General features: G+C 39.0%; 1 protein-coding gene across 4 annotated transcripts in view; it reads right to left on the reverse strand.

Moving 5' to 3' along the window:
• Nucleotides 1–27205, reverse strand: part of THRA (thyroid hormone receptor alpha) — a 1750892-nt gene that overhangs the window by 19416 nt on the left and 1704271 nt on the right. For 3 of the 4 annotated variants that reach the window (XM_044055030.1, XM_044055029.1, XM_044055031.1), the window contains one exon: nucleotides 18926–19072. The exons of the other annotated variant lie outside the window; for it this stretch is intronic. In XM_044055030.1, the coding sequence (XP_043910965.1) occupies nucleotides 18926–19072 (147 nt within the window). The remainder of the gene's footprint in view (nucleotides 1–18925; nucleotides 19073–27205) is intronic. 4 annotated transcript variants of the gene reach the window in all.

The following is a 27205-nucleotide window of genomic DNA, read 5'->3' on the forward strand; positions in this document are numbered from 1 at the left end:
CATTTTGTGATAAAGCAAGAAGGAGCAGGTGCCAAGTTGGAAGCAATCTCTCCCTTTGTCTGAACAAGCAAATAAGGTCACTGGTGAAATCCTCTAAGGCTAACTTCAAGTCCAAATTGGCCACATCCACTAAGGACAATCAGAAGGCCTTTTTCGCATACGTCCATAATCTCAAAGATAACTCCCAAATCTGCTCTGAATTGGTGGTCAAGAATACCGCATACACAAATGCCATAGATATAGCCAACCTGCTGGCAGACAAGTTCAGTGAAAACTTCACCCCCCATCCCCCCATCAGTAAACCAGGGCATCCCCAGCACTTGCCCCCCCTCCCCTCATCACCAGGGAGCAGGTTATTAATGCCCTCTCAAAGGCAAAAAATACAGCCTCCATGGGACCTGACAACATCCCTGGCTGTGTCCTACATGAACTCAGGCAAGAGCTCTGAGCACCACTAGGCACCCTATTCAATCAAAGCCTGTGCACCAGCTTTGTCCCAGCAGAATGGCAGATAGCCACTGTCATCCTTCTGCACAAAGTTGGAGCGTCTACTGACCCAGGCAATTATAGGCCCATCAGCCTAACTAGCCTGATCTGCAAGGCCTTGGAATGCATTATGATGGACCTTATAAACAAGGACATTGGCAACCTCTAAACACTTGATCCCACACAGTTTGGTTTTTGCCAAAGGGAGATCATGCTTGTTAAACTTGGTCACCTTCTTTGAAACAGTCACCAAAGTCATGGATGAGGGCAAGACAGTGCACACCGCCTACCTTGACCTAGCCAAAGCCTTTGGCACTATACCCTACTCTGGCATAATAGATAAACCCTCCCAGCTAGCCATCAACCCATATGTTACCAGATGGGTAGCTAACTGGCTCACTGAAAGAACCCACTCAGTCAAAATAGAAGAAGCCACCTCTAGTAGTAGACCTGTAACAAGTGGCGTACCCCAAGGATTAGTCTTGAGGCCTCTGCTGTTTGGGATATACTTTTCTGAGGTGCAAGCCACAACCAGTGGTCTGTGGCTGACCAAGTTTGCAGATGACTGCAAACTGAGCACTGTCATAAATTCCTCTAGTGAAGTGAACATCCTCCAAGAGGGCCTTAACCAAACTAATGACCGGTGCCAGAAGCATGGCCTCAAACTGATTGCCAAGAAATGCATCATTATCGCCTTTGGAGAAAATGGTATCCCCACTAATTATCGCATTAATAACAACATACTAAGCATGCAATCAGTCGTGAGGGACTTGGGCACCCAGGTTGATAGCAACCTGACTTTTGATCACCATGTTGCCTCGGTTGCATGGAAGGCTTGTTACATGGTCCACTTCATAAGTAAAAGTATTTCATCCAGGGACAAGGAGGTCATAACATCCCTGTACTCCTCCCTTACCAGGCCCATTATCGAGTACAATGCCCCCTTCAGCATGTACCTTGCCAAGTACATGCAGCAGTTGGAGAGACCACAAAGGTTTCTGACCAGGAAAATCCATGGTCTCAAACACCTATCCTATACAGATAGGCTAAAAGCCCTGTCCCTCTACTCAGTCTTGTACAGACTACTCAGAGGTGACCTGTGCCTGCCATACAAGGCTGTCTGAAACTTAGCCTTGATGGAGTTGCTGCATATCCGTAAGTCAAACTCCACTTGCGTAACCCACATTCAAGGTTTCAACCTGGTCTGTGACATTAATATTACTTGTTGGCGGGATAGATTTATGTCCCGATGACTCTCCCATCTGTGGAATAGACTTCCTCTCTATGTCAAGCAGAGTACCTCACTAGCCCTCTTTTAGAGGAACCTGGACGACTGGATGGGAAAAGAAAATATACCCCTGGGATCCCACCTGTGTTCCTTCTGGACAGGGAAAACAGATGCTGACTTTGTGGGAACATGGGTGAAATTCTTGGCTAGGCTTATAAGGGCCTCCAGGCCAATAGCCTGGTATCGTCCTATGAATCTATGATAACGAAAACAAAGTAATAGTCATTGATGGATATGGAAAAGATGGAAGGGGTGAAAGTTTTCCTTGTATTAGTCTGTTTGAAATAATCCAGTCTGTGATAAAGTGGCTTACAACCACTGAACTACTGGGTGAGTCAGACGAAAAAGGTGAGGTGAAAGAATGCAGTACTATTAGGACTGAAGTCACAGAAAACACTCTGCTTCATAAAGAGCAATAGAATTTCAAAGTTTACTGGCAAGATCAGCAGTGACTGAGGAAGGGTTGTAGAAAAGATTTAGAGTGCCAGAAATAACAACAATTACAATCTAATTAGGGTCTGTGTCTTTGATGTTAATGGAGAAGCTAAGCAAATGAGCAAAGGAAGGCGTTGCGTGCATGACAGAGAACTGTTGCATGCAGGTGTTTCCGGGCTCATCATTAAGGAACAGTGAACATTAGTAAGCAAGGAGGAATGGTTGCTGTACTAGGTAACAGGACATGCAGTGAAGAAAGTGTTGGGAGAAGATGGGTGAAGTGGTAAACACAACAGGTTGTTGTGTGAGCATAAGAAGGAATGAGAATTAATGGAGGCAGCACAGCAATGCTGATGTGATGAGTGAAATCAATACTGACTATGAGAATCTGAGGGAGATGTCAACTGTATTGTATAGGTGGGGTTAAGGGGCTGAGGAAGACAGAAGTAGAACAGTAAGGAGAACCTCTGTGATGAGTAATTGACAAGGTGTCAGTGTGGGATAAATTCTGGCACTCTGTAGAGAACTGTCATATGAATACAGTCAAGCTGCCAGATGGGAAACTGGAAAACATCAAGTCTGGTAGATCATAAAGGGTCTGAGCCTAATAAGATCAGCAAGTACCAGAAAACTGGAAAGCTGGAGGGTATTTAGACAGAAATGTGTTTCATATATATGGCTTCCTGCCAACCTGCATCCCTCCCTCCCTCCCTCTCTCTCTCTCTCTCTCAAGTCTATCTGACTCCACAGCTTCAGTGCTACAGTTAGATCTACACTGGCTGGCAGGTACAGGCTCCAGTGCAAGATAAAAGAGCTACTTAATGATCATTCACTGCTATTGCAAGTCGTTACTTCTGTACTTCATACTGGGAATAGCATAGCTGTGTAAAGACACAGGGTGCAATGGCATTTTTTACAATGCAAAGCATTTATAAACAAACAACACACTTTTCTGGCTGAGTGACATAAGTCTGTCAAATGCAGCACCCTTAGGTTGTGTACAGTTCACTTTTGCTATCAGCGTGAGTTTTGTTACAATTTATCATGACTGGCACTTTTAGTTATGCTCCTGAGAAGTGTACAAGTGTTTCCTTTAAAGGAACATGCCACATAAATGTGAAAGAATAAATAAAATAAGTAGGAAGTATGTACTTAACAGAAATGACACTTTACTATATTCATAAACATAAATGCCATGTTGTACAGTGGTGCTGCTATTATGGCATATAGAGGAAAGTCCCTGTAATGGTAGACATTCTCATTTCATCCAAATGGCACCAACTTCTTAAGTAGGGAGTTTAAAGTACTGTGGAGGGCTCTGTCCCCACTAGAATAAACAGAGCTTTTTCTGTGTCAGACTTTGACAAACTGCTTGTGCAACTATGTTGTATACATTATTATGGTGTTACATGCAGTTGAATAGTTATTCATGACCTCTTGCATGTAACTAACTGCCAAATGCAGATGTATCTAAATAACATCTTGAGTTTGTTACACGGTAACCTGAACAATTACTTTAATTTTTGCATAAACAGGACTTCCAAGATGGCTGCATATTGAGTAACAGCTCAATTCTAGCTTTCCCAGTGTGAAAACAGAAACTCAGCAGAGATGGCCAGTGGACTTTTGTGTTTCTGGGTAAATTTCACTAGTAAGTGCAAGTGCAATGCCTGAAAGCCAGGAAAAAAGAAATACAGAGGGCTTGAAAGAAAATCAGCTAAAAAGGTGAGGAAAAGCACTGACTGGGAAAAGTTCTGCAGCTGTTCATCAAAAAGCAGTGCAAGCTGCAAATGTGACTTTCAGTAACCTAGAGGAAATTATAAGACAACTGCACACAGACCTGGTTAAAATAAACGAAACACTGATGGAGTATATCAAACTCAAACAACAAAAGGCTGCAAAAAAATGGAAGAAGCCTTAAACAGATATTCAGATGAGATGATAAAACTGCAAAAATCAGAGGTCTAAATGAAGAAAGGTGAGCTGAGTTTCAGACTGCTCAAGAAGAGATGTTTCCAAAAAAACAGAATTACAGGATAGAGCATGTAGGGAAAAGCTGAGATTTTAAGCTGTACCAAAGAAGCTGGAAGGAATAGACTGTATTAATTTTATGAAAGTACAAATAAGCAAATGGGCTGGTATTCCACAGCATGAGTTGTTAATTGAAAGGGCATATCATGTCCATGCTCCAAACCTGGCAATGAGAAAGCAACCTAGGCCTTTAATAGTAAAGACGCAATCCTGATTCTGACAAAACTGTGGCAGAAATACAAAGTACTAGAAGTGGGAGACAGCAGAGTGTTTGTGGAGAATGATTACTCGTACACCAGGCAGAAGAGGAGTAAACTCATTCTACTATTCAAGGAATGTGGAAAAGCAGGAATGGGATTCAAACTGCTGTACCCAGCTGTCTTCAAAATATTCTTCCCTGGAGAGACAAAATATTTTTGATGAAGTACATGCTAAGGAGGAAATACAGAATTTCATCCAACAAAATGTGAGCTATGAAACAGAAGGAGATTCTGCTTCTTGTTTTTCTGGTAATAAAGACCACAGAGGGACTCTGCCAGTGAAACCTGTTCCAATGTTTCAACAGAAAATGTTGTAGAGAAGGAAGGAAGCACAAGAGTTGACTAGAAAAACTGAGAGCACACTGGAAATGAGGCAGACCTGATTTGGGAGATGGAGATGAACAGGAATAAAACCAGTAACTTAGACATTGACAAATGTGGGATTACAAAGTAATAATTATATTCGTGAAATATGACAAAACAAGAAAATCTGGAAATATTGGACTTTTTTGGGCTTGTGGGGGACTCTAATGTATATGCCCTGCTTCATGTCATTCATTTTCAGAAAAACACTTAGGGGAGGGAAGAGGAGGAGAGAAAGTTAGCTGTAAGTAAAACAAAAATTTACAAAATTGTATTCTTAACAGTATTGTTTTTATAGTGTATGGTTTTCTTTGCATGCTATAAAGTAAAGTTTTCTCAGTTGTTTTTAAGTGTAATAGGGACAGGTGCTCCTGTTTTTTTTTTTTTTGTCTTTCTTTCTTTCTCCCTTCTTCTCTCTTTCCCGTCAGGTTTAAGAAATGAAGGCACTGCAATGTAAAAAAAAAAAGTCTGGTTGGGAGAGCATGGCAGAAGAAAGGCTGATGTGCTTTTTCTCATTCTTGTATGGGGGAATGACTGGATTAAGCCCCTTAGCTTTACCTAGTAACAAGTTTTAAGAGAAAGCAAGTAAATGAAAAAGAATATTGAATATTCTAAGGCTTTTCTTTCTAGCAAATAAATGTATACTTAGTAGCAATTCTTTATCTGGTCCACACGTTTCCATGGAGACAATCTGATAAGGAGAAACTGGCTAGAAAAAAAAAACTGGCTAGGAAATAATATTCTCTGAAAGTATTCAGGAATTTCCCAGCTGGAAAGAGCTGTAAATATAAGAAAAAAAAGAAGCACATAGTAGAGGCACAGGCTGCACTGTGCTTCTTAGCATTTAGGTTAACTCAAGTCTGTCAGTGTTGCTGTCATTTTGGGCATTTGTTCCTATTAGGAGGGTAAAACTTCAATATTTGAAGATGTACATAGTTTTGTGTGTTGGTATTAAGTTAATAGATTTTAAGGAGTATTGGATGTGTTTTTTTTTTGAGGGCTTTCAAGAAATCAAAAAGTTTTGTAAGATGTGACATAAGCTCAAATGTATATGACAAGAAACAACTGTATAAAAGTTTAACCAGCCAAACAGTGTATGCATGTAACACAAAAGCTGGAACTAGGCATTTAACAAAAAAGCTCTTAAACATAAAAAGTGGAAATAACGGTTTAATACCATGATGCTTTCTGTAATGTCTTTAAATGTCAATGGTCTCACAGATAAATACAAAAAAGAAAGAGTAGTGCACTATATTAAAAATGTAAAGTGCAAATAGCTATGCTACAGGAGACACACTAACTGAACATGTGAATTTGATAAAGAAAGGTTTTCAGAATGGTTATTCAGTGGAATACCTGGGACAAAGGAAAAGAGGAGTACTTATATTAATTGCAAGAGGAGCCCCAATAGTGATAGAAGAGAATAAAAATGATGATAATGGTAGATTTGTAGTACTAAGGGGCTACTGGTAAGGGGGAAGGATTACATTGGCAGTATTTATATTCCACCTAAAACTGCTATAATGAAGCTTAAGAAAATTCTGGGAGAAATAATTAGCTTTCAGCAAGGAATATTACTTATAGGTGAGAGCTGGAATTTGATTTGCAGCAGTGAGGATGTGTCTGGGGGGGCCAGAAGGGAAGGTATAACAAGGGAGGGTAGAATTCTGAAGAAATTTATGAAAATATTTGGCATGAAAGATGTGAATTCAGTACTAGGAGTTAGGAATGAATTTACATATTATTCCCCAAGATACAAAAACTGGGCTAGGCTAGACAGAATTTACATTTCAAACCAACATGTCCATTTAATTGAAGATCCTGATCCATACTCAATAACTATTTCAGATCATGCACCAATAATAGAACATGGGGTAATGACATAGAAATGAGACAGTGGTGGTTTCCCACCTATCTGTCGAAAAGAAGGAATTTAAGGAATGGATAGTGGAAATTATTCAAGAGATATTAGAGACGACAGAAATGCCTACTGAAAATATAGCTAGGGAGTGGGATAAAATTAAAGTGGAGTTTAAAAATAGGGTGGAAATAAATGAAAGTGAGATAGGGTTAAGGAGTAACAAGAATTATTTAGAGGACTGACAAATTTTAAAGTATTGCAGAATATGGGAAATTTCACAGAACAAGAAGATGAACAACTGCAGAATGCTGAACAGAAAATAAGGGACTACCTTGATACTATGCATGAGTTTAGAAAGATTGATGTTAAGCAACTGTTTTTTGATAATAACTCTACAGCACAAAAACTTTCAGCACAATGACTCAGGCAATAGAAAGTAGAAAAGGCTGTTGCCAAGCTTAGGGAGCCTATAACAAGGAAGGTCACAAGAGATCCTCTAGAGGTATTAGAAATATTTTGGAAATTCTATGAAAGTCTGTACAATGCAGAGAAATAAGGAAATCAAGAAAAGATACAAATGGAAATGTTTATGGAAGAATTAAATATGCCAAGGTTAGAGTTAAATGAGGCTCAATTACTAACAGGATAGGAGGAGATGAAATAAAAATGGTGATGTGTAACCAGTCTGTAGGAAAGTCCTCAGGAATAGATAGCATTCCTGTGGAAGTCTGGAATCTAGGGGGGAAAAATGATAAAGATCCGGAAGGTTTTGTTTAACAGCATTTTAAGAGGAGAAGTACCAATGTCCTGGAAGAAAGCAGTGGTAGCTGTAGTACCTAAAAAGGGTAAAGATCCATCAGATGCGGCTTCATATTGGCCCATTTCAATACTAAATCATGACTAAAAAGTGTTTATGTTTATAACGGCTAAAAGAATGGCAAAAGTGATGCCAAAATTTATAGACATGGATCAATGTGGTTTTGTGGAGGGGAGACAAACATTTACAGAGCACTGACGATCCAGAGGGAAGCAGAATGTAAGAAAATACCATTGCTGATGGTAGGTCTTGATGCAGAGAAAGCATTTGACAGAATAAGCTGGGACTTTATGAGCAGGGAAATGGAAGCATTTGCATTTCCTGATAAAATTATAAGGTTGATTAGGATGATATATGAGGGATCAGAGGTGGAAATTAAAGTAGGTGGGATCCTCTCTGATAATTTATGCTTGAGCAGAGGAACCAGGCAAGGGTGTCCTCTTTCCCCTTTTTTTATTTGCATTATGTTTAGAACCACTGGCAAAGGAAATAAGGGACTCTGAAATTCAAGGATGTAATTGGTATGGTAGTCAACAAAAGCTGTCTCTATATGCAGATGATGTTGTTTTATACCTGACAAACCCAGAAAAAAATACATCACAGTGTTGTAGAACATTCTGAGACAATTTCAAATCTTTTTGGGATACAAAATCAACGAGGCTAAAACAAAGGCAAGAGCTGTAAATTATGTACCCACACATGAAATGGTTCAGCAATATCCATATTTATGGGGATAGGATAAAATGAAGTATTTAGGTGTACTGATTAAAAAGGGTTCCAGTGTGGCGGATAAGGATATGTGGGAAGAGCCATAAATGTCACTGTAGTCAGCAGAGGCAGGCAAACCCATCAATAAAAATGATGGATGGGCGAAAGTGCTTAACCATTTTTAAATATGTTTTGTTTCTACAAATTTTATTAAAGTGTTTTTACTGATGGGTTTGCCTGCCTCTGCTGACTACAATGACATTTATGCCTGCAGCATCAGGTCTCATAACCCCCCTTGGAGGGCATTAATTACACATTAACACAAACCCTGTTGGGCATTATTACTTACATAAATCCTTGGCATTATTTTAATCAGTAATACGTGCTCCCATAACTGTTGGTAAACTGCAGCCTGTTCTAGTAATAAAGAATCACTTCTGTGATGGGTTCAAAATTCAAAGAATCAAATTGTGCAGGAGAGAGGGTGGAATTCCCAAATTATTAAGTATTCATTCCCAGCTGTGGGATATATGAGTTTAATCATAATGGATTTCCTCTAATGTGAATTTCTCAAATAAGGTTAACTGACTCACTTAAATTGAAAAACAGGCAAGGTTAGCAGTTACAGTGATGAACTATGATGAAAAGGAAACAACTGGGGATAGAGCTAAGCAGAAAAAAATGATGACTGTCTTAGACAGAGCAAAGCTAATAACTGCTACCAAAAGGGAAAGGGTAAAAATAAAATTAGAGATTCTCAAAGTCTTTTTCTTGCTAATTCTGTCGATAAAGCCCACCTAATAAAGGCTGAGTAATCACGGCAATGTAACTTTTCAGTATCTTTGTTTCTTAGTTAATTACGAACATCAAGCCATGGATAAGGGACAGCATGATTCAACCTGATTAGGGGCTTCTCCAGTTTTAAAAAATGGCTACAGTAAAACATTCCAAAAATGTGAGATACAAGTATACCGCTGAATGGAACAAAATGGCACTTCTAACAAAAAATTCTTCTTTTACTTTTGACAAAATGAAACCACTGGGTTATCTGTCACTGAGACTTTGAAGGTCTTGGTTGCCTTTATCACAGCTCTTTTCGGTGCTTGTTATTGGTAGTGGTGGGGTAACAGCATACCTCTGAACCACGATAAAAGCTGTAAGCTGTAATTCCAAAACAAAAGAAGCTCTTTCCTTAGACAAATCTATTGTTCTGAAGAGTTTTGTTGGCAATGCTTTTTATGAAACATGAAACTATTCACTTATTTCATTATAGGATGGGTCACAGCCTTCCCAGTAATGCATTAAAATGGTGCTTATTCAGTAAAATTGTTATATTTCCTTTGCCTTCGCAATAAACTCTGAAAAAGCCAAAGATGGGAGCTTATGGATCATAAATGCAGTAAACTGGTTTGGGCTTTGCCTTCTCAGATTTTCTGCATTGGCTGAAGTTTCTCACTGTGACATGACTTCTGAGCTGATGACAAGCAACTTCCCGATAATACAGCTGTTGTAACTGCTCTACAGAAATAGAATTTGACAAGCGATAAGGGCCAACTTGCTCACACTGTCTGTTTCCCTACCTAGTGAACATAGTACAAAGCCCACTTAACCAGCAGTTTAATTTCTCCCATCCCTCTTATGCTTGCTCCGCAGTCTGGAATTCTGCTACAGTTCTGGCCTTACTTCCACTTCAGGGTGGCTGCATAACCACAAAGAAAACATTAATGTCAGTGTGTCAGTGTAGTGTACGAGATGCAAGAGCCAGTTCTTCGGGAGTTCTACTGTGACTTGCAACACAGAATGGCAGGTAGCAGCAACTACATAGCAAAAAAGCAAGGCTATTGCGCATTTGCCTTAAGTATAAATAGCTGAATAAACATTATACAAAGTCCAGAGATATTCTTCGGCCTTGTTTCTAAGTGTGGTCATCAATCCCTCTACAGTTACTGGGACAGTCATACATAGCTCCTGGGTTAAGGTGGTGGCAGTACTGACCACTTCTGTGAGACAATCACATGCACATCAGACAAATTTTAACAGCTCATTTGTCAGGTGTCACATTTTGGTCTGTATGGCTTTGGTACTCTTTTAACTGTCCGCATGTGCATTGCACATATCACATGCAGTTTCCAAAGTATACTTCTAACATTGAAACTTTTTGCAACAGTGAGGACAACTTTTATAGTTTGTGGTAATCACTTGCTGAACTATCTGGACTTGCATTCATGGAGTTTGCCCTGGACTGTACACATATGGTTTTATTAACCAACCCTGGAAAATACTTTCCTCTTTAAGAATAGCATTGTTAGGATAGTTTAGGTGGTTGCATGAACTGCATTAAGAATAGCATTGTTAGGATAGTTTAGGTGGTTGCATGAACTGCATTAAGAATAGCACTGTTAGGATAGTTTAGGTGGTTGCATGAACTGCAATAAGAATAGCATTGTTAGGATAGTTTAGGTGGTTGCATGAACTGCATTAAGAATAGCATTGTTTGGATAGTTTAGGTGGTTGCATGAACTGCATTAAGAACAGCATTGTTTGGCTAGTTTAGGAGGTTGTATGAACTGCATTAAGAACAGCATTGTTAGGACTGTTTAGGTGGTTGCATGAACTGCATTAAGAATAGCACTGTTAGGATAGTTTAGGTGGTTGCATGAACTGCATTAAGACTAGCATTGTTAGGATAGTTTAGGTGGTTGCATGAACTGCATTAAGAATAGCACTGTTAGGATAGTTTAGGTGGTTGCATGAACTGCATTAAGAATAGCATTGTTAGGATAGTTTAGGTGGCTGCATGAACTGCATGAAGAATAGCATTGTCAGGATAGTTTAGGTGGTTGCACGAACTGCACTAACAATAGTATCGTTACTATAGTTTAGGTGGTTGCATGAATTACATTAAGAATAGCACTGTTAGGATAGTTTAGGTGGTTGCATGAACTGCATTTTGACAAGCAAATACAAAATTATTTTCTATAGCATGTGTTTTGCTCAGGGGCTTGTATAATTTTCTATATCAGCTGCAAAAACGTACCCACTTATGGCTGGGTAGTCAGAAGTGGACATTGTTTAACTCCACTGTATCAAGAATGTCTTGAATGATCTTAACCTAGAATGCTGACAATTTTGGCTAAAAGTGTAGCAAAATATCACATTTCTTGTAACTACTGTTCTTAACATGTATTGTATTTTCAAACATTATGGCCTCCATAGAGATAATATCTGACCACTTTGAGTGTATACCTACTACAACTGTATGTTTTGTATCCAGTATTGGATCCATAGGTTAATATGTATACACTGCCATGGACACATGACTACTCAAAAATGCACAGGTGGTGATTGTGATATTTCTACATTCAGTATGACTTCATGTTAAGGCCTCAATTTCCACTCACTGCCAGGCCACATATAAAAGTCTGGGTGGGAACTTCATACTAGTTTTCCCAGAATTCCTCATGTGTTGTACCTAGCACTCCGGAATTCAAAAGTTGTCATAAAATCATTACATTTTATTTATTTTTCTTTATCTATAATGTTGGCTGCTTACAGGCTAAAGACAGTTAATACATGGGAACTGTGGAGAATAGCTTCCACCTCAAAAAATGTAAAATTTCATACTCAGAAAATAGACATTATGCTGTATGCACAAGAAATGACTATAAAGTTTAAAGTTAGACTCTGATTTTGATGCTGGTAAAAGGAAGAGCAGTTCAAGTTTCGTCAGTGATTGCTACAAAACGTGCAGAATATATTCAGTTAATATAAAACTAGGAGATGAAGTTATTACAGGAAGGAGGCACGAAAACATTGTTATTTACAAAATGTAAAATATTTATTTTTTTTTACTTCGAAAATCGCACTGAAGTAATTCAGATTCTGAATTTTTATAACTTCTGTTGCTTGGGAATACTAAAGTATATCTCAGTGAGGATCTTTTGACATCAGTGTACAGTTACCAACTATTCTGATGTAAAATCTGCTACATTTTTGGCACCAAAATACAATGGCAGCCTACTGATCAATCCCAAATATCAGTGCACTGCATCTTATAACACCTACACAAGCTTCTGTCCCCATTTTAGCAGGGTAAATGCATCTCTGCCTCCATTTTCTTACCTCCCTGTTTGTATTTTTGACATGTCACAGTTATGCAAAGTGTGTAGAATCCTTCTCATGCCATATGCTTTGTAACCAAAGCAGTTAGCACTTGTACCTACCTATGTGATGAGGTACGAAACCCAGCGCAAAATAATGCTGCTGGTTAACTTTTTTCTTTCTTAATCAAGAAGAAAAGTTTTGCTGTTCTAGGTACCAAAGCAGATTATCACCCTATCTGATATACATCTTGGCAAAGGACTTTTACAGCACTTCAGCACCTTCTGCACCCCCCACACACGTGCGCACATATATTCTGCACCTTCCGCACCCCCCCACACATTTTGTACCTTCTGCACCACACACGCTCACACGCGCGTGCACACACACACACACAAACACACACACACACACACACACACACACACACACACACACACACACACACACACACACACACACACAGACACACACACACACACACACACACACACACACACACACACACACACACACACACATTCTGTACCTTCTGCACCACACACGCTCACACGTGCGTACACACACACACACACACACACACACACACACACACACACACATTCTGCACCTTCTGCACCACACACAGACACAGACACACACACACACACACACACACACACACACACACACACACACACACACACACACACTCTGTACCTTCTGCACCACACACGCTCACACGTGCGTGCACACACACACACACACACACACACACACACACACACACACACACACACACACACACACACACATGCACACACATTCTGTACCTTCTGCACCACACACGCTCACACGTGTGTGCACACACACACACACACACACACACACACACACACACACACACACACACACACATGCACACACATTCTGTACCTTCTGCACCACACACGCTCACACGTGCACACACACACACACACACACACACACACACACACACACACACACACACACTCACACACACACACATGCACACACATTCTGGACCTTCTGCACCACACACAGACACACACACAATTACATTTTCATTTTACTTCAGGTATCCTACTTGTAATTGTTATAAATCAGTAATGCAAGTTACCACTCAGCACTGGCAAATGCTTAATATTTCTTTCATTTCAACACAGAACAAGAACTGCTATTGATTTTTCCTACATTTAGCAAAGAAAGTATTTAAGTAAGGTGCATATTAAAGTCTTTTTAATAGGAAAATATCAGTCATCGTAGTTCCTCCAGTTTGCAATTCCACATTCAATTGATAAAATAGTAGAAAAAAAGGAATAAATAAAATAGGGAGGGATATGAAGGGTCGCTTTTGTGTATCTTAAAATAGCTCAGATCAAAATTCTTATTCCCCATTCCATTTACTCAGGAGACTAGCTATAAAAGAGTTGAATGCATAAAATATGACAACAAAAAGAAAAAAAAATCACTCAGATTCACATCAACAAGTATGAAAACAAAAGAAAAACAATTTGCATTAGAAGAGTGTTTGATTATTCCCTCCTACCTTGCATTGCCACACTGGTTATGTCAGCAGTGATCTTAATATAGGAAAATCATAGTGTTCATTTCACCTACAATAAGCTCTCTCTTCGAAAATATATAAAATTGCATAAATCATAAACTAATTCTAAGGCTGATATTAATACAACCTTGTCCGTAGTCTGTAGCCAGCATAATATCCTTACCATAAAGCTCTAACTTATAACACCTAGGAGCAAGTTAAAAAGAATGTCCAGATGATACACAGATAGACATATTCTTAGTTGTAACCTGTTGAGTTTGTCTCCATCTTAAGTATGTATAATGAAGGACAGGATGGCGTGTTCCAGTTACGGAAGGCTGACATTTCTCAGCCTCCATGGGAAAGAGTATATCAGTGTGCTGGAGAAGACAGCTTGGATGCTCTTCATAATCACTGTGGGCCATTTCACAGGGCTTATGCCCAATCTAACCCACATACCTTAGTGCTGGTGTAATTCAAAAAGTGACCAGCTCAGTATGAAAGTTAAGAATGACAATACACAGCAGCATATATGCAGGAGTAAAGGTATGCAGTTGATATGCAAATCATTACTTGACTTAAGGTACATGATCAATACCTGACCCAAGGTACTTCATTCTCAAATACAAACTGAGGAGTACAGAACAATGAAATGGCAAAGATTTATGCAGGTACGACTGCACACCTAAGAACAAAACAGCTGAGTAGTTGGATTATGTCTACTGCAAAATAAAGACTTAGAAACACAATTGTAAAATGATATTCAGATACATCCCACAAATGGGCTGCTATGCATACACACATGCTTCTATTACTAATTTGACCCATCCCTCAGACAGCGAAAATTACATCATTCTCTGCCAAGTAAGCAGCACCTAAAAAAACCTACCTCTTTAGTATTCCACTGCTCCACATGCATAAGCATTGACAAAAATATATAGCTCACTCCTGCAGAACAGCTGGGCAGAATACAATGTATTACTGCTTGCCATGGTCCTGACAGTGAGAGGTAGTCCACTGTCCGAGAAGAAAAAAGCCCACAACACCAGCTGAATGAACCTAACCCTGATATCCAGAAAGGATACACACACACACACACACACACACACACACACACACACACACACACACACACACACAGTCATTTGTTAGTAACTGAGATGAAAGTGAGGGCTTAAAACAGCTGATTTCCAGTACTAGCCAGGATAAGCTGCAGATGTCCACTGAAGTGCCTAATTCTGTGCTAAGGATGTAAGTTTTTTATTCCTCATCCATTGATCAAAGTTACTCTTGAATTATGTTGGGGAAGAACTCTGCTTCACATGGATGGGAAGCCAGTTCCAGAGAAAGGTTAGTCTCTAAAACAGACACCTGTCCTTCCAACATGTCCGACTTCAGTCGCAGACGAGGTTTAGGTTTCTGAGTTGGATAAATCTGATGCTATTCGATTTGCAGATGTGAAAAGTCCATAAGAGCATGATCCGAAGATGCCTTGCAGGGCAGGTACAGCTCAACTTTCAGCAGTCTGCAGGAGACAGAGTACAGGGATATGTTTTTGAAGCAATCTGCACAGGACATGTTGTTTACTCCCCTTTATTGTTTTTGTGAGGAACCTCTGTAGATGTTCCAGTACTTGCATGTGCCTGGTCAAGTACATACCAAAGGGGGCACTGAAATCAATGACTGGTCTGATGAAGGCCGAGTACAGTGGAACAATGGCATCCTTGAACCTAGACCCCATATCCTTGCAGTTAGTTTGCAGTCGTCTGCAAACTTGGTTGGCCAGTGGCCCCTGACTCTGGCCTTGACTTTGGAGAAGTAGATACCAAAAAGGAGCAGACCCAGCACAGAGCCCCAAGGGACTCCTCTAGTGACCGGTCTCTTTGTGGAAGTGTACTCACTTGTCCTAACTTATTGGGTACCATCTGTAAGCCACCTAGTGATCCAGCGGGTAACACTGGGGTTTATTATCTAATTTTGTGAGTCTGTCTACAATGCCTGAGTGGGTGGAGTATTGTGTCGAATGCCTTGGCTAGGTTAAGGAAGGTAGTATGCAACATTTTGCTCTCATCCATTGCTTTACTGACCTTATTAAGGAAGTCTACCCAGTTCAGTATGTATGACCTGCTCTTTATGAAACCAAATTGGGATGGACATAGTGTATGAAGATTTCCTATGTCATTGTTTATTATTTCCATGATAATTCTTTCTATGGCTTTGCATATGAGACTATTCAGACTTATGGGTCTGTGGAAGCCAGCCCACGTGCAAAAGAATGACTGCTGCAGTCCTACATTCACTTGACACAAAGCCTGTCTAGAGGCTACTGTTAAATAATGATTCTAGTGGTCTTGATAGGTCGTGTTTCATGCTATTTAGGCAGCATCCTGGCATATTACTGGAGCCCATCAATGCAGTGACTTTGTCATTGCAGAATACATTGAGGACTTCTTCTCTAGTGATAGTTTATTTATTGACATTTGATTACCGGGAAAGTCCAATTGGGTAGAAGCCCATTCAGAGGTGGCCTGGGGAGAAAAGCTGCAAATTAATAGAAAGAACAAGAATTTTACAATTTTCAAAAATTAAACAAAAAAACGTCTGCAGTTTAAATAATTATAACAAATTAGACATAATACAAAAACATTGGTTAAGAATATCTACAAGGCATATGACAATTGGGAGGGTGGCCTAATGGTTAAGGTGTTTGCTTTACAAACACAAGGTGCAAGGTTTGAATCTGACAAGGGATAATTGTCTAGGCTTAAAATGGCTCGCAAGGGCAGTTAGCCTAGTACTAACCTATGAACCTATTTAATATTTAGAGAAATTTTAGACAGTTTGTTGAGAAATTAAAGGTAAGCTAGTCTAATACAAACAGGAACTGTAATATGAAGTGATTGAAAAACAGGCTTATGGTATATTTAGAGAGAAAGTCAGGAAAGAGAATTAGATAGCAGTAAGGAAGTAAGTATGAAGGGAGGGTAAGGAGGCATAAAGAATGAAAAGGTACTTGTTCACATTTAAGGATATGCTTTACCCTGGTTTTGAGCAAGAAAAGATTGGGGGAATTACGTTCAGTGGTATTTCATGAAGAGTGACAGGGGGTGGGGAATTGAGCTAAATTTGTCGGTCAGTAGATTTGTTATATTTTCTGGCTCAGTGTAGGCGGCTCCACTTGCAATTATTTTGGCACACTGTTGGGGTACTACCTTTGAGGTTGTGGACATAGCTGAAGAAAATCTTGTGATCGTCCTTGGCCTGGGAGGCTATTTTTACTTCATATTTGGCTTTGGTAAACTTTATTAGCCCTCTGAGTTGCTTGTTTGAATTGATAAGGGAGTATTTTTGTTGAGAATTGCACTGTGGTAATTTGAACATGGAGAGGTTCAAGTGCATCATACTGTTTGAACAGCCTTCAGGTGTGTTTATTTTTGATGTAAAATGAGACAACTTCACCTTTTGCCCCTACCTACATAGTAGCTGCTCTTAATGTGTTGAAGGCATTATAGCCCTCCACTGCCAGGCTGCTTTCCATGGGTTTAAACCATGTCTAGGTAACTGCACAGATATCTAAATCCTCCAGGGTAAGGAGGGCTTTCAGGAAGTGGAGCTTCTTGTTTAGACTCCTGGCATTGAGCACTAACACCTTTACATTTTTTGGGGTTGGTTTTGCTATATTGGAAGGTTCGTCAGGTTAGTATTACCTAAAAAAAAGGCACTATGGGGAACAACGTTTCAGTCAATGTTCAAAAGCCTAGTGAGGACTGCTGTTGACCAAAGCAGCATGGTCCATGCTGACAAATATTGTACTCTCTGAGTGTCACCATAAACTAAACCAATTATTAAAGTCAATAATCTGCTGTCATATTGTGGCATCATACCTTCTTCCTTGGTGAAGGTAGAATGTTCTTCATTGCTAGGTTCATACCAGCCTGGGGCCATAGTATGACAGCTCCATCATGTCTCTCTTCATACAGTCCAGGAAGGTATGTCTCACATTTTTTGCACCCACATGGACTATGACTGAGTATACTTGTACTTGGGGTTCAATGAACTGAGTGTATGTGCATTTTGGCAGATCCTGGCCCGACAGGCGACTGACTGTGATTTGCCTTACTCAGCCTGGTGAGTGGGACATCTGTGTGTCTTACAATGGAGTCTCCTGTGACCAAAATAGTGTGTTGTATGAAGGCCTGCCTTACAGGCTTAGAAGCTCTGATGCCATGACACGTGGCTGTATGTGTCGCAATGAGTGTTGTTTTAGTAGAATACTTTTAGGGTTGCTGTAGATATCTGGAAGTGCAATGCCTGGGAGACACCTAAGCTACTACTCAATTGTGGGTCACCTGAGTCACATCCACAGCTAATTAAAGAATAAAGCAACATGCTAGCTGAGAGGTGAGAACTGCAGATATACAGGGCTACAGCCCTGACAATGACTCAGGCAACCCAAGTTGGATTAGCGGCTCAGGTACCTCCTGGAGTTGGCAGGTAGAAAGAAGGTTTGACATGGCACTCCTGGCTTGTCTATCTTCAGGGATGGGTTCTGCAGCATGTAACTGTGGCACAAAGTCCCATTAAAGAGTCTCCAGTGGAGACTGGAAACAACACAGGAGTGCTGACTCCTAGGGGAGAAGGGTAGGCTTGAGGCTGTTGCATCAGTTGCAGAAGTAAGTGTCACATCCTCACTGATGCCCACTGCATGCTGAACCATGAAGCATGTTATTGGCATGCACTATGGGATTAGGGCTAAAATAAGGAAAAACCCTAATGCGTGCCTAAATGATCCCTCTTGGTCAGCTCTTGCCCCCTGTGAAGTTTTGAAAGAGAAGTAAGGGTGGGGGGCTAATAGTCAACAGGCAGCAGGAGAGAAAAAAATCCTGGCAGTTATGTCAGTGTAAAATACAAATTGTTGCTTTAGGAAAATATCTGCTGTAAGAACATTATAACCCATAGCATATTATATGGTCACCAAAGGAAGGTTCTTCCAGTTTCTGTTGGTTCATTTAAAACAACAGCTGCTTACCTCAGAAAACATTGGTAATTTTTTGGCAAAGTCTACCACACGGGTGATAGCTGGGGTAATAATTTTTGTAAACTCGCTGAAAGCTTCCAGGTCAACTTTATCTCCATCAGACATGGAGGATATCGGTGACTGGCCAATATCATCTGGCTGAAAAATTAAAGGAAAAAAAAGGATGTGTGTTATAAAGCATATAAAGCTTTCAAAAATTAATTTCAAATAATTAATCAAATTTCTGAAGAGATGATGAATTTAATTTCCAAAAAAAAATGTTTTGTGTTTTGCATTTCACAACCAAACATATGACCTTTAGCTATCTATGGATCTTATGCAATTTGGCCTCCACAGCAGCTCACTGTTACTTAAGATAACACCTATGATGCAAGACTGATACAGTGTGCTCAAAATCCCACAAGAGTCTGACTCCAAACTTAATAATATCAAACACCTAGCTATACTCACCTGTGGCAAAACTCTCTACAAAATGTCATTATTTTACTACTAGTGTTAAGCCCAGAACCAATGTAAAACTGCTTCAAGGACTTGTAATACAACCGCTACTACACATTTTGCAACCTGTGCATAATTATAACTTCAGGTATGGCATGAACCACTTCCTGCAGCAAAGCAATCACAGTTGTAACCCCTGTAATAATTAGCATGGTGCACTGTTACAGAACTGCATAAAGCTTGCACATATTTCAGTGGATATAACTAGTTGACTGTTCAGGATCAGACTTGATGAAACTGATTTAATCAAGCTCACTGGCCCGAATCTGAACTTTCACATAAAAAAGTTATTTGTTAAAGATGCAGTGATTAGTGTTACAATAATTAATATGCAGATTGGTGAGGGGGGGTCCATCTCTACATGGTCTTCTCTGGCATGGAGAGATATGCCCAAGGAAACAAAATTTATAAGATATACAGCTACTTCAAAATGGGAGCCACCAAATACAGGTTTGCTGATTAGTATTGTAACTGTATGTGTGACATAAGTAAGCTGTTTGAAAAACAACTGCACATTGAGCATGTGCCATAACTCCCACAACAAGGACTTCCAAGATGGCTGCACATTGAGTAACAGCTTAAGTCTAGCTCTCCCATGTGAAAATATAAACTCAGCAGAGAAGGCCAGCAGACTTTTGTGTTTCTGGGTAAATTTCAGTAACTGGCTAGTAAGTGCACTGCCTGGATGCCAGAAAAAAGAAATACAAAAGACCTGAAAGAAAATCAGCTAGAGAAAGTGAGGAAAAATTACTGAGTTGGAAAAGCTCTGCAGCTGTTCAGCAAAAAATAGTGCAAACTCCAGACATGACTTCCAATAACCTTGAGGAAAGTATAAAACAACTGCACACAGACCTGGTTAAAATAAAACACTGATGGAGTATATCAACTGAAACAACAAGAGGCTGGAAAAATGGAAGAAGCTTTAAACAGATATTCCTATGAGGTGATAATACTCCAAAAAGCATAGGTCAAAATGAAGAAAAGGCTGGCTGAATATGAGACTGCTCAAGATGAGATGTTTCAAAAAATAATAGAATTAGAGGACACAGCGTGTAGGAAAAACCTGAGATTTCCAGCTGTACCACAGAATCTGGAAGGAACAGACTGTATTCATTTTATGAAAACACAAATAAGGAACTGGACTGGTATTCCATATCACATTGTGTGTATGCTCCAAACCTAGCTATGTGAAAGCAACCTAGATCTTTAATAGTAAAGATGCAATCCTACCAGTAGAATGAGTTGATTCTGACAAAACTGTGGCAGAAGGACGAAGTACTAAAAGTAGGAGACAGCAGAGTGTATGTGGAGAATGATTACTCATTGTACTCCAGACAGAAGAGGAGTAAAATTATTCCAGTATTCAGGGAATGTTGAGAAGCAGGCATGAGATTCAAACTGCTGTACCGAACTATCTTCAAAATATTCTTCCCTGGAGGGACAAAATCACTTTTTGATGAAGTATATGCTAAGGAGGAGAAACAAAAGTTTTCCAACAAAATGTGATCTGTAAAACAGAAGGAGATCCTGCTTCTTGTTCTTCTGGTAATAAATACCACAGAAAAACTGTGCCAGTGAAACCTTTTTCCAATGTTTCAACAGAAATTGCTGGACAGAAGGAAGGGAGCAAGATAGTTGACTAGAAGACTCGAAGAGTACACTGGAAATGAAGCAAAGACGGGAGAAATGAAGTAGAGACAGAATTTGGGAGATGGAAATAAATAGTAATAAAACAATTAATTTGGAAATTGACAAATGTGGGATTAGAAAACAATAATTATATTTGTGAAATATGACAGAATAAGAAAATCTGGAAATATTGGACTTTTTTGGACTTGTAGGAGACTCTAAAACATATTCCCTACTTCATGTAATTTATGTTCAGAAAAATACTTAGGGGAGGTGAAGAGGAGGGACAAAGTTAACTGTAAGTAAAACAAAATTCTGTCTTATTAGTACTATTTTTATAATGCATGGTTATTTGCTTGCTATAAAGTTTTCTCAGTTATTTTTAAGTGTAATGGGGATGCTGTTGTAAAGAGGTTTTCCTGTTTTTTTTTCTCTATTTTTTCCTTTCTCCCCTCTTCTCTCTTTTCTCCTTGTTCAGTTAGAGAAATGTAGGCAATGCAATGTAAACAAAAAGTCTGGTTAAAAGAACATGACAAAAGAAATATTAATGTGCTTTTTCTCAGTCTTGTATGGGGGGTGACTGGATAGGACCCTTGGCATGATCTATTAACATGTTTTAAGAGAAAGCAAGTAAATGAAAAAGAATACTGAATATAAGGCTTTTTTCTAGCAAATAAATGTATGCTTAGTAGCGATTCTGTATCTGGTCTTCATGTTTCCATGGAGACAATCTGATAAAGAGAAATTGGCTACAATCCGAGAAAGAGAAATCATTTAAAAAAAAGAGAAATTGTCTAGCAGATACTATTCTCTGAAAACATTCAGGTGTCTTCCCAGCTGGGAGAGCTATAAAGATAAGACAAAACTAGAAAGCATTTAGTAGACACTCAGGCTACACCATGTGTCTTTGCATTTATTTTAGGTTAACTCAAGTATGTGAGTATGGCTGTCAGTTTGGAACATTTGTTCCTATTAGGAGGGTAAAACTTCAATATTCGAAGATGTCTATAGTTTTGTGTGTTAGTATTACGTTAATAGGTTTTAGGGGGGTATTGAGGTTATGTTTTTTTTTTTGACAGCTTTTAATAAAACAAAAAGTTTTGTAAGATGTAACATAGGCTCAAATGGAATTAACAAGAAACAACTGTATAAAAGTTCAACCTGCCCAACAATGTATGCATGTAACATAAAAGCTTGAACTAGACATTTAACAAAAAAGCTGTTAAAATAAAATGTGGGAATAATAACTTTTTAATAATGGGAATAATAACTTTTTAATACAATGATGCTTTCTGTAATGTCTTTAAATGGCAATGGTCTCACAGATAAAAACAAAAAAGAAAGGGTAGTGAATTATATTAAAATCTAGAGTGCAAACAGCTATGCTACAGGAGGCATATTTGGAAAGAACTGAATGTGTGAATTTGATAAAGAAAGGTTTCAGGATGGTTATTCAGAGGAATACCTGGAACAAAGGAAAAGAGGAGTCCTTATATTAATTGCAAGAGGAGTCCTAATAGTGATAAAAGAGGACAAAATAGATAATAATGCTAGATGTGTAGTACTAAAGGGCTACTGGCAAGGGGGAAAGATTACACTGACATGTATTTATATTCCACCTAAAGCTGCTATAATGGAGCTTAAGAAAATTCTGGGAAAAATAATCAGCTTTCAGCAAGGAATACTACTGATAGGTGGGGACTGGAATTTGATTTGCAACAGTGAAGATGTCCAGGGGGCCCAGTAGGGAATGTACAACAAAGGAGGGTAGGCCTTTGAATAAATTTATGAAAATATTTGGAATGGAAGTTGTGAATCCAAAACTAGGAGTTCAGAATGAATTTACATATTATTCCCCAAGATACAAAAACTGGGCTAGGCTAGACAGAATTTACATTTCACAGGAACATGTGCATTTAATTGAGGGTCTTGATACACACCCAATAACTAGTTCAGATCATGTGCCAATAATGACTAAAATAAAAACACAGACTAATGAAATAAAAATGAGACACTGATGCTTTCCCATCTGTCTGTTGAAAAGAGAAGAATTTAAGGGATGAGTAGTGGAAATTATTTACGAGAAGATAGAAGTGTCTTCTGAAATTATAGCTACAGAGTGGGATTAAATTTAAATGGGGGTTAAAAATAGGGTGGAAATAAAAGAAAGGGAGATATGGTTAAGAAGTAACGAGCCTTATTTAGAGGGACTGACAAATTTTAAAGTATTTCAGAATAGGGGGAATTTCAAAGAACAAGAAGAGGAGGAACTGCAGAATGCTAAACAGAAAATAAGGGATTATCTCGATAATATGCATCAGTTTAGAAATATTGCTGTTAAGCAACTATTTTTTTGATAACAATAGAGCACAAAAACGTTTAGCACATCAACTCAGGCAAAAGAAAGAAGAAAGGGATGTTGCCAAGCTTAGATAACAAGGAAGGTAACAAGCAATTCTGTAGAGGTATTAGAAATATTTCAGAAATTCTATGAAAGTCTGTAAAAAGCAGAAAAATATGGAAATCAAGAAAGGTACGAATGGAAATATTTACAGAATAATTAAATATGCTAAGGTTAGAGGTTGATGAGGCTCAATTACTAGCAGGATATGAGGAGATGAGATAAAAATGCTTATGTATAACCAATCTACAGGAAAGTCCCCAGGAACAGATGGTATTCCAGTCTGGAAGCTAGGAGGGAAAAAAACTGAAAGATCTGACAGATTTTGTTTAACATTATTTTAAGAGGAGGAGAAGTACCAACATCCTGGAAGAAAGCAGTGGTGGCTGTAATACCTAAAGACGGTAAAGACCCATCATATCCAGCTTCATACAGGCCCATTTCAATACTAAACCATGATTATAAAGTGTTTATGTCTATAATGGCTAAAAGAATGGCAAGAGTGATGCCAACACTGATATATATGAATCAATGTGGTTTTGTGGAGGGGAGGCAAACATTTGACATTAGCAGAACACTGATGATCCAGAAGTGAAGCAGAATGTAAGAAAAAACAACTGTTGTTGGTAGGTCTTGATGCAGAGAAAGCATTTGACAGAATAAGCTGGGACTTTATGAGCAGGGCAATGGAAGCATTTGCATGCACTGATAAAACTATAAGGTTGATTAGGAGGATATATGAGGGATTGGAGGTGAAAATTAAAATGGGTGGGGTCCTGTTTGATAAAATTTCTGCTTAAGCAGAGGAATCAGGCAGGGGTGTCCTTTGTTATTTGCATTATATTTAGAACCATTGGCAAAGAAAATAAGGGACTAAGAAATTCAGGGATATAATTGGTATAGTAGTTAAGAAAAAAACTGGTTCTATTTACAGATTATATTATTCTATACCTGACAAAACTAGAAAAGGACATTACAGTGTTGTGGAACATTTTGAGACAGTTTCAAATCTTTTTGGGATACAAAATTAATAAAGCTAAAACAAATGCAGCAGTGGTAAATTATGTACCCACACATGAACTGGTTCAGCAATATCCATATTTATGGGGATATGATAAAATGAAGTATTTAGGAGTACTGATTAAAAATGATTCTGGTGGGGCAGCTAAGGATATGTGGGAAGAGACTAACAAAAGATAATACAAAAACTGAGAAAATTGAAGCTCTGTTACATGGATATGGATAATAAGAAATACACAGTTAAAATGTTTTTAGTCCCTTTAGCCTTGCACACAGGCCAGGCATATTTTTATCAACCAGAGGAGAAGTTGTAGATAGCAATTAATAAAGAGCTGAAGGATTTTATCTGGGAGGGGAAGTTGGCAAGAGTCAAGTGGGATAAGCTGATTCTCCCAGTAGACCAAGGCGGATTGTGATTACCCGATTTGAAGGGGGGGTATGTCAGAGCAACACAGTTAAGGTTCCTATATATAGCACAAGCAGAAAACTATAATTCAAAATGGAAAAGGCTGATGATGAAACAGGGAGGAAGCTCAAGAAACAAGGAGAGACTGGGATTTTGGATGCAGACCTTTAAGGACAATAACAATAATCATGCAGAATATTATACTCACAAAGTAGCGGAAAGTATTCTAAGAACTAAGCCAAGACGGGAATGGAGAAAGGAGATTCTGCCGATAGGGATGACTACAATTAGGGATAGAGACAATAGACAAGAGTGAGCTGGAATTTATTGGAGAAAACTGGCAAAGGAACCAATGTATTGGGAGCAAATAACTAGAGAGGGAAAATAAATAGAACGGGAAGATGCCAAGAATTAATTTAGACTGCAAGTTACAGATTAACTTCCCTATCAAGGATTGATATCAGAGTATAGGCAAAGAGAAAGAAATCAGGGGAGTCTTAAATGAAAAAACAGCACTGGTAGAGTTTTTAGTACAATATAGAACAGAAGCTGCTGTTAAAAAAGAATAATTAGTACAGCATTTAAAATATTGCATGATAACTATAAAAATCAATCAGAGGAGGTTAGAAATGATTGGGAAGAGAGAATGGATAAGCAATTCACAAAGAAACAATGGGGGATATATGTATGTCTCCCAAATAAGCAACAAAATCTAGAAGATTTAGGACTTTTGCTTTTCATTGTCGCCTCACAGTAAGACGTTGTCCTGTTCGATTCTCAGCTAGAGCGTCTTCTGTGTGGAGACATGCGTGAATGGGGGTACCTTCGTTGAAGGTTGTGCGTCAGGGCCGGCAACTCGACATGTACAAATCTACTGCCAATCATTAGCGGACCGGAGTTCCGCTGTGGCGACCCCTAACCAGGAAAAGCCGAAAGACACAACAACAAAGACAATTATAAAGACATGCATCTGGAGTATTTCTCCCCAGGCAACCATTGAAAATTGGCTCATTCCAAGTTGGAATTTCCTGGTAAACAAATGTTAGATAAATAAATAAATAATACATGATTAAATATAAATGTACAATTGCCTATGTCGTAAGTCATAATTTAATAAAGATGTTTCTTGTTTAAACAAAAAATAACTACTTTTGGAACAAAATTAACACTTTTTGAGTAATTCCTCTATTTAAATGAAGGTTGAAGTCCTAGAAATGAATGTGTGTATTACCAATTAATTCAAATGTGTATGTGTGCACCTTATACATCAACTTATGAAATGAAATGTTTCAGGAGTATTTACTTTGTACTGGCTGGTTTTCTTCACTGAAGTCCAACATCAGACAAACCTATTTACTGGCAAATCCACTGGAAAAAGTGCAGCATACTAACCATTCTAAGAGGTATGGGTTCAGCACACTAACCATCCTAAGGGGTATGGGTTCAGCATACTAACCATTCTAAGAGGTATGGGTTCAGCATACTAACCATCCTAAGGGGTATGGGTTCAGCATACTAACCATTCTAAGAGGTATGGGTTCAGCATACTAACCATCCTAAGGGGTATGGGTTCAGCATACTAACCATCCTAAGAGGTATGGGTTCAGCATACTAACCATCCTAAGAGGTATGGGTTTGGCACACTAACCATTCTCTAAGAGGTATGGTTCAGCATACTAGCCATCCTAAGAGGTATGAGTTCAGCATACTAACCATCCTAAGAGGTATGAGTTCAGCATACTACCTATCCTAAGAGGTATGGGTTCAGCATACTAACCATCCTAAGAGGTATGGGTTCAGCATACTAACCATCCTAAGAGGTATGGGTTTGGCACACTAACCATCCTAAGAGGTATGGATTTGGCATACTAACCATCCTAAGAGGTATGGGTTCAACATACTAACCATCCTAAGAGGTATGGGTTTGGTACACAAACCATCCTAAAAAGTATGGGTTCAGCATACTAACCATCCTAAGGGGTATGGGTTCAGCATACTAACCATTCTAAGAGGTATGGGTTCAGCATACTAACCATCCTAAGGGGTATGGGTTCAGCATACTAACCATCCTAAGAGGTATGGGTTCAGCATACTAACCATCCTAAGAGGTATGGGTTTGGCACACTAACCATTCTCTAAGAGGTATGGTTCAGCATACTAACCATCCTAAGAGGTATGAGTTCAGCATACTAACCATCCTAAGAGGTATGAGTTCAGCATACTACCCATCCTAAGAGGTATGGGTTCAGCATACTAACCATCCGAAGAGGTATGGGTTCAGCATACTAACCATCCTAAGAGGTATGGGTTTGGCACA

The sequence above is a fragment of the Protopterus annectens genome, chromosome 13.part0 (assembly GCF_019279795.1).
Source record: "Protopterus annectens isolate FY-2018-M chromosome 13.part0, PAN1.0, whole genome shotgun sequence".
NCBI classification, from domain to species: Eukaryota; Metazoa; Chordata; order Ceratodontiformes; family Protopteridae; genus Protopterus; species Protopterus annectens.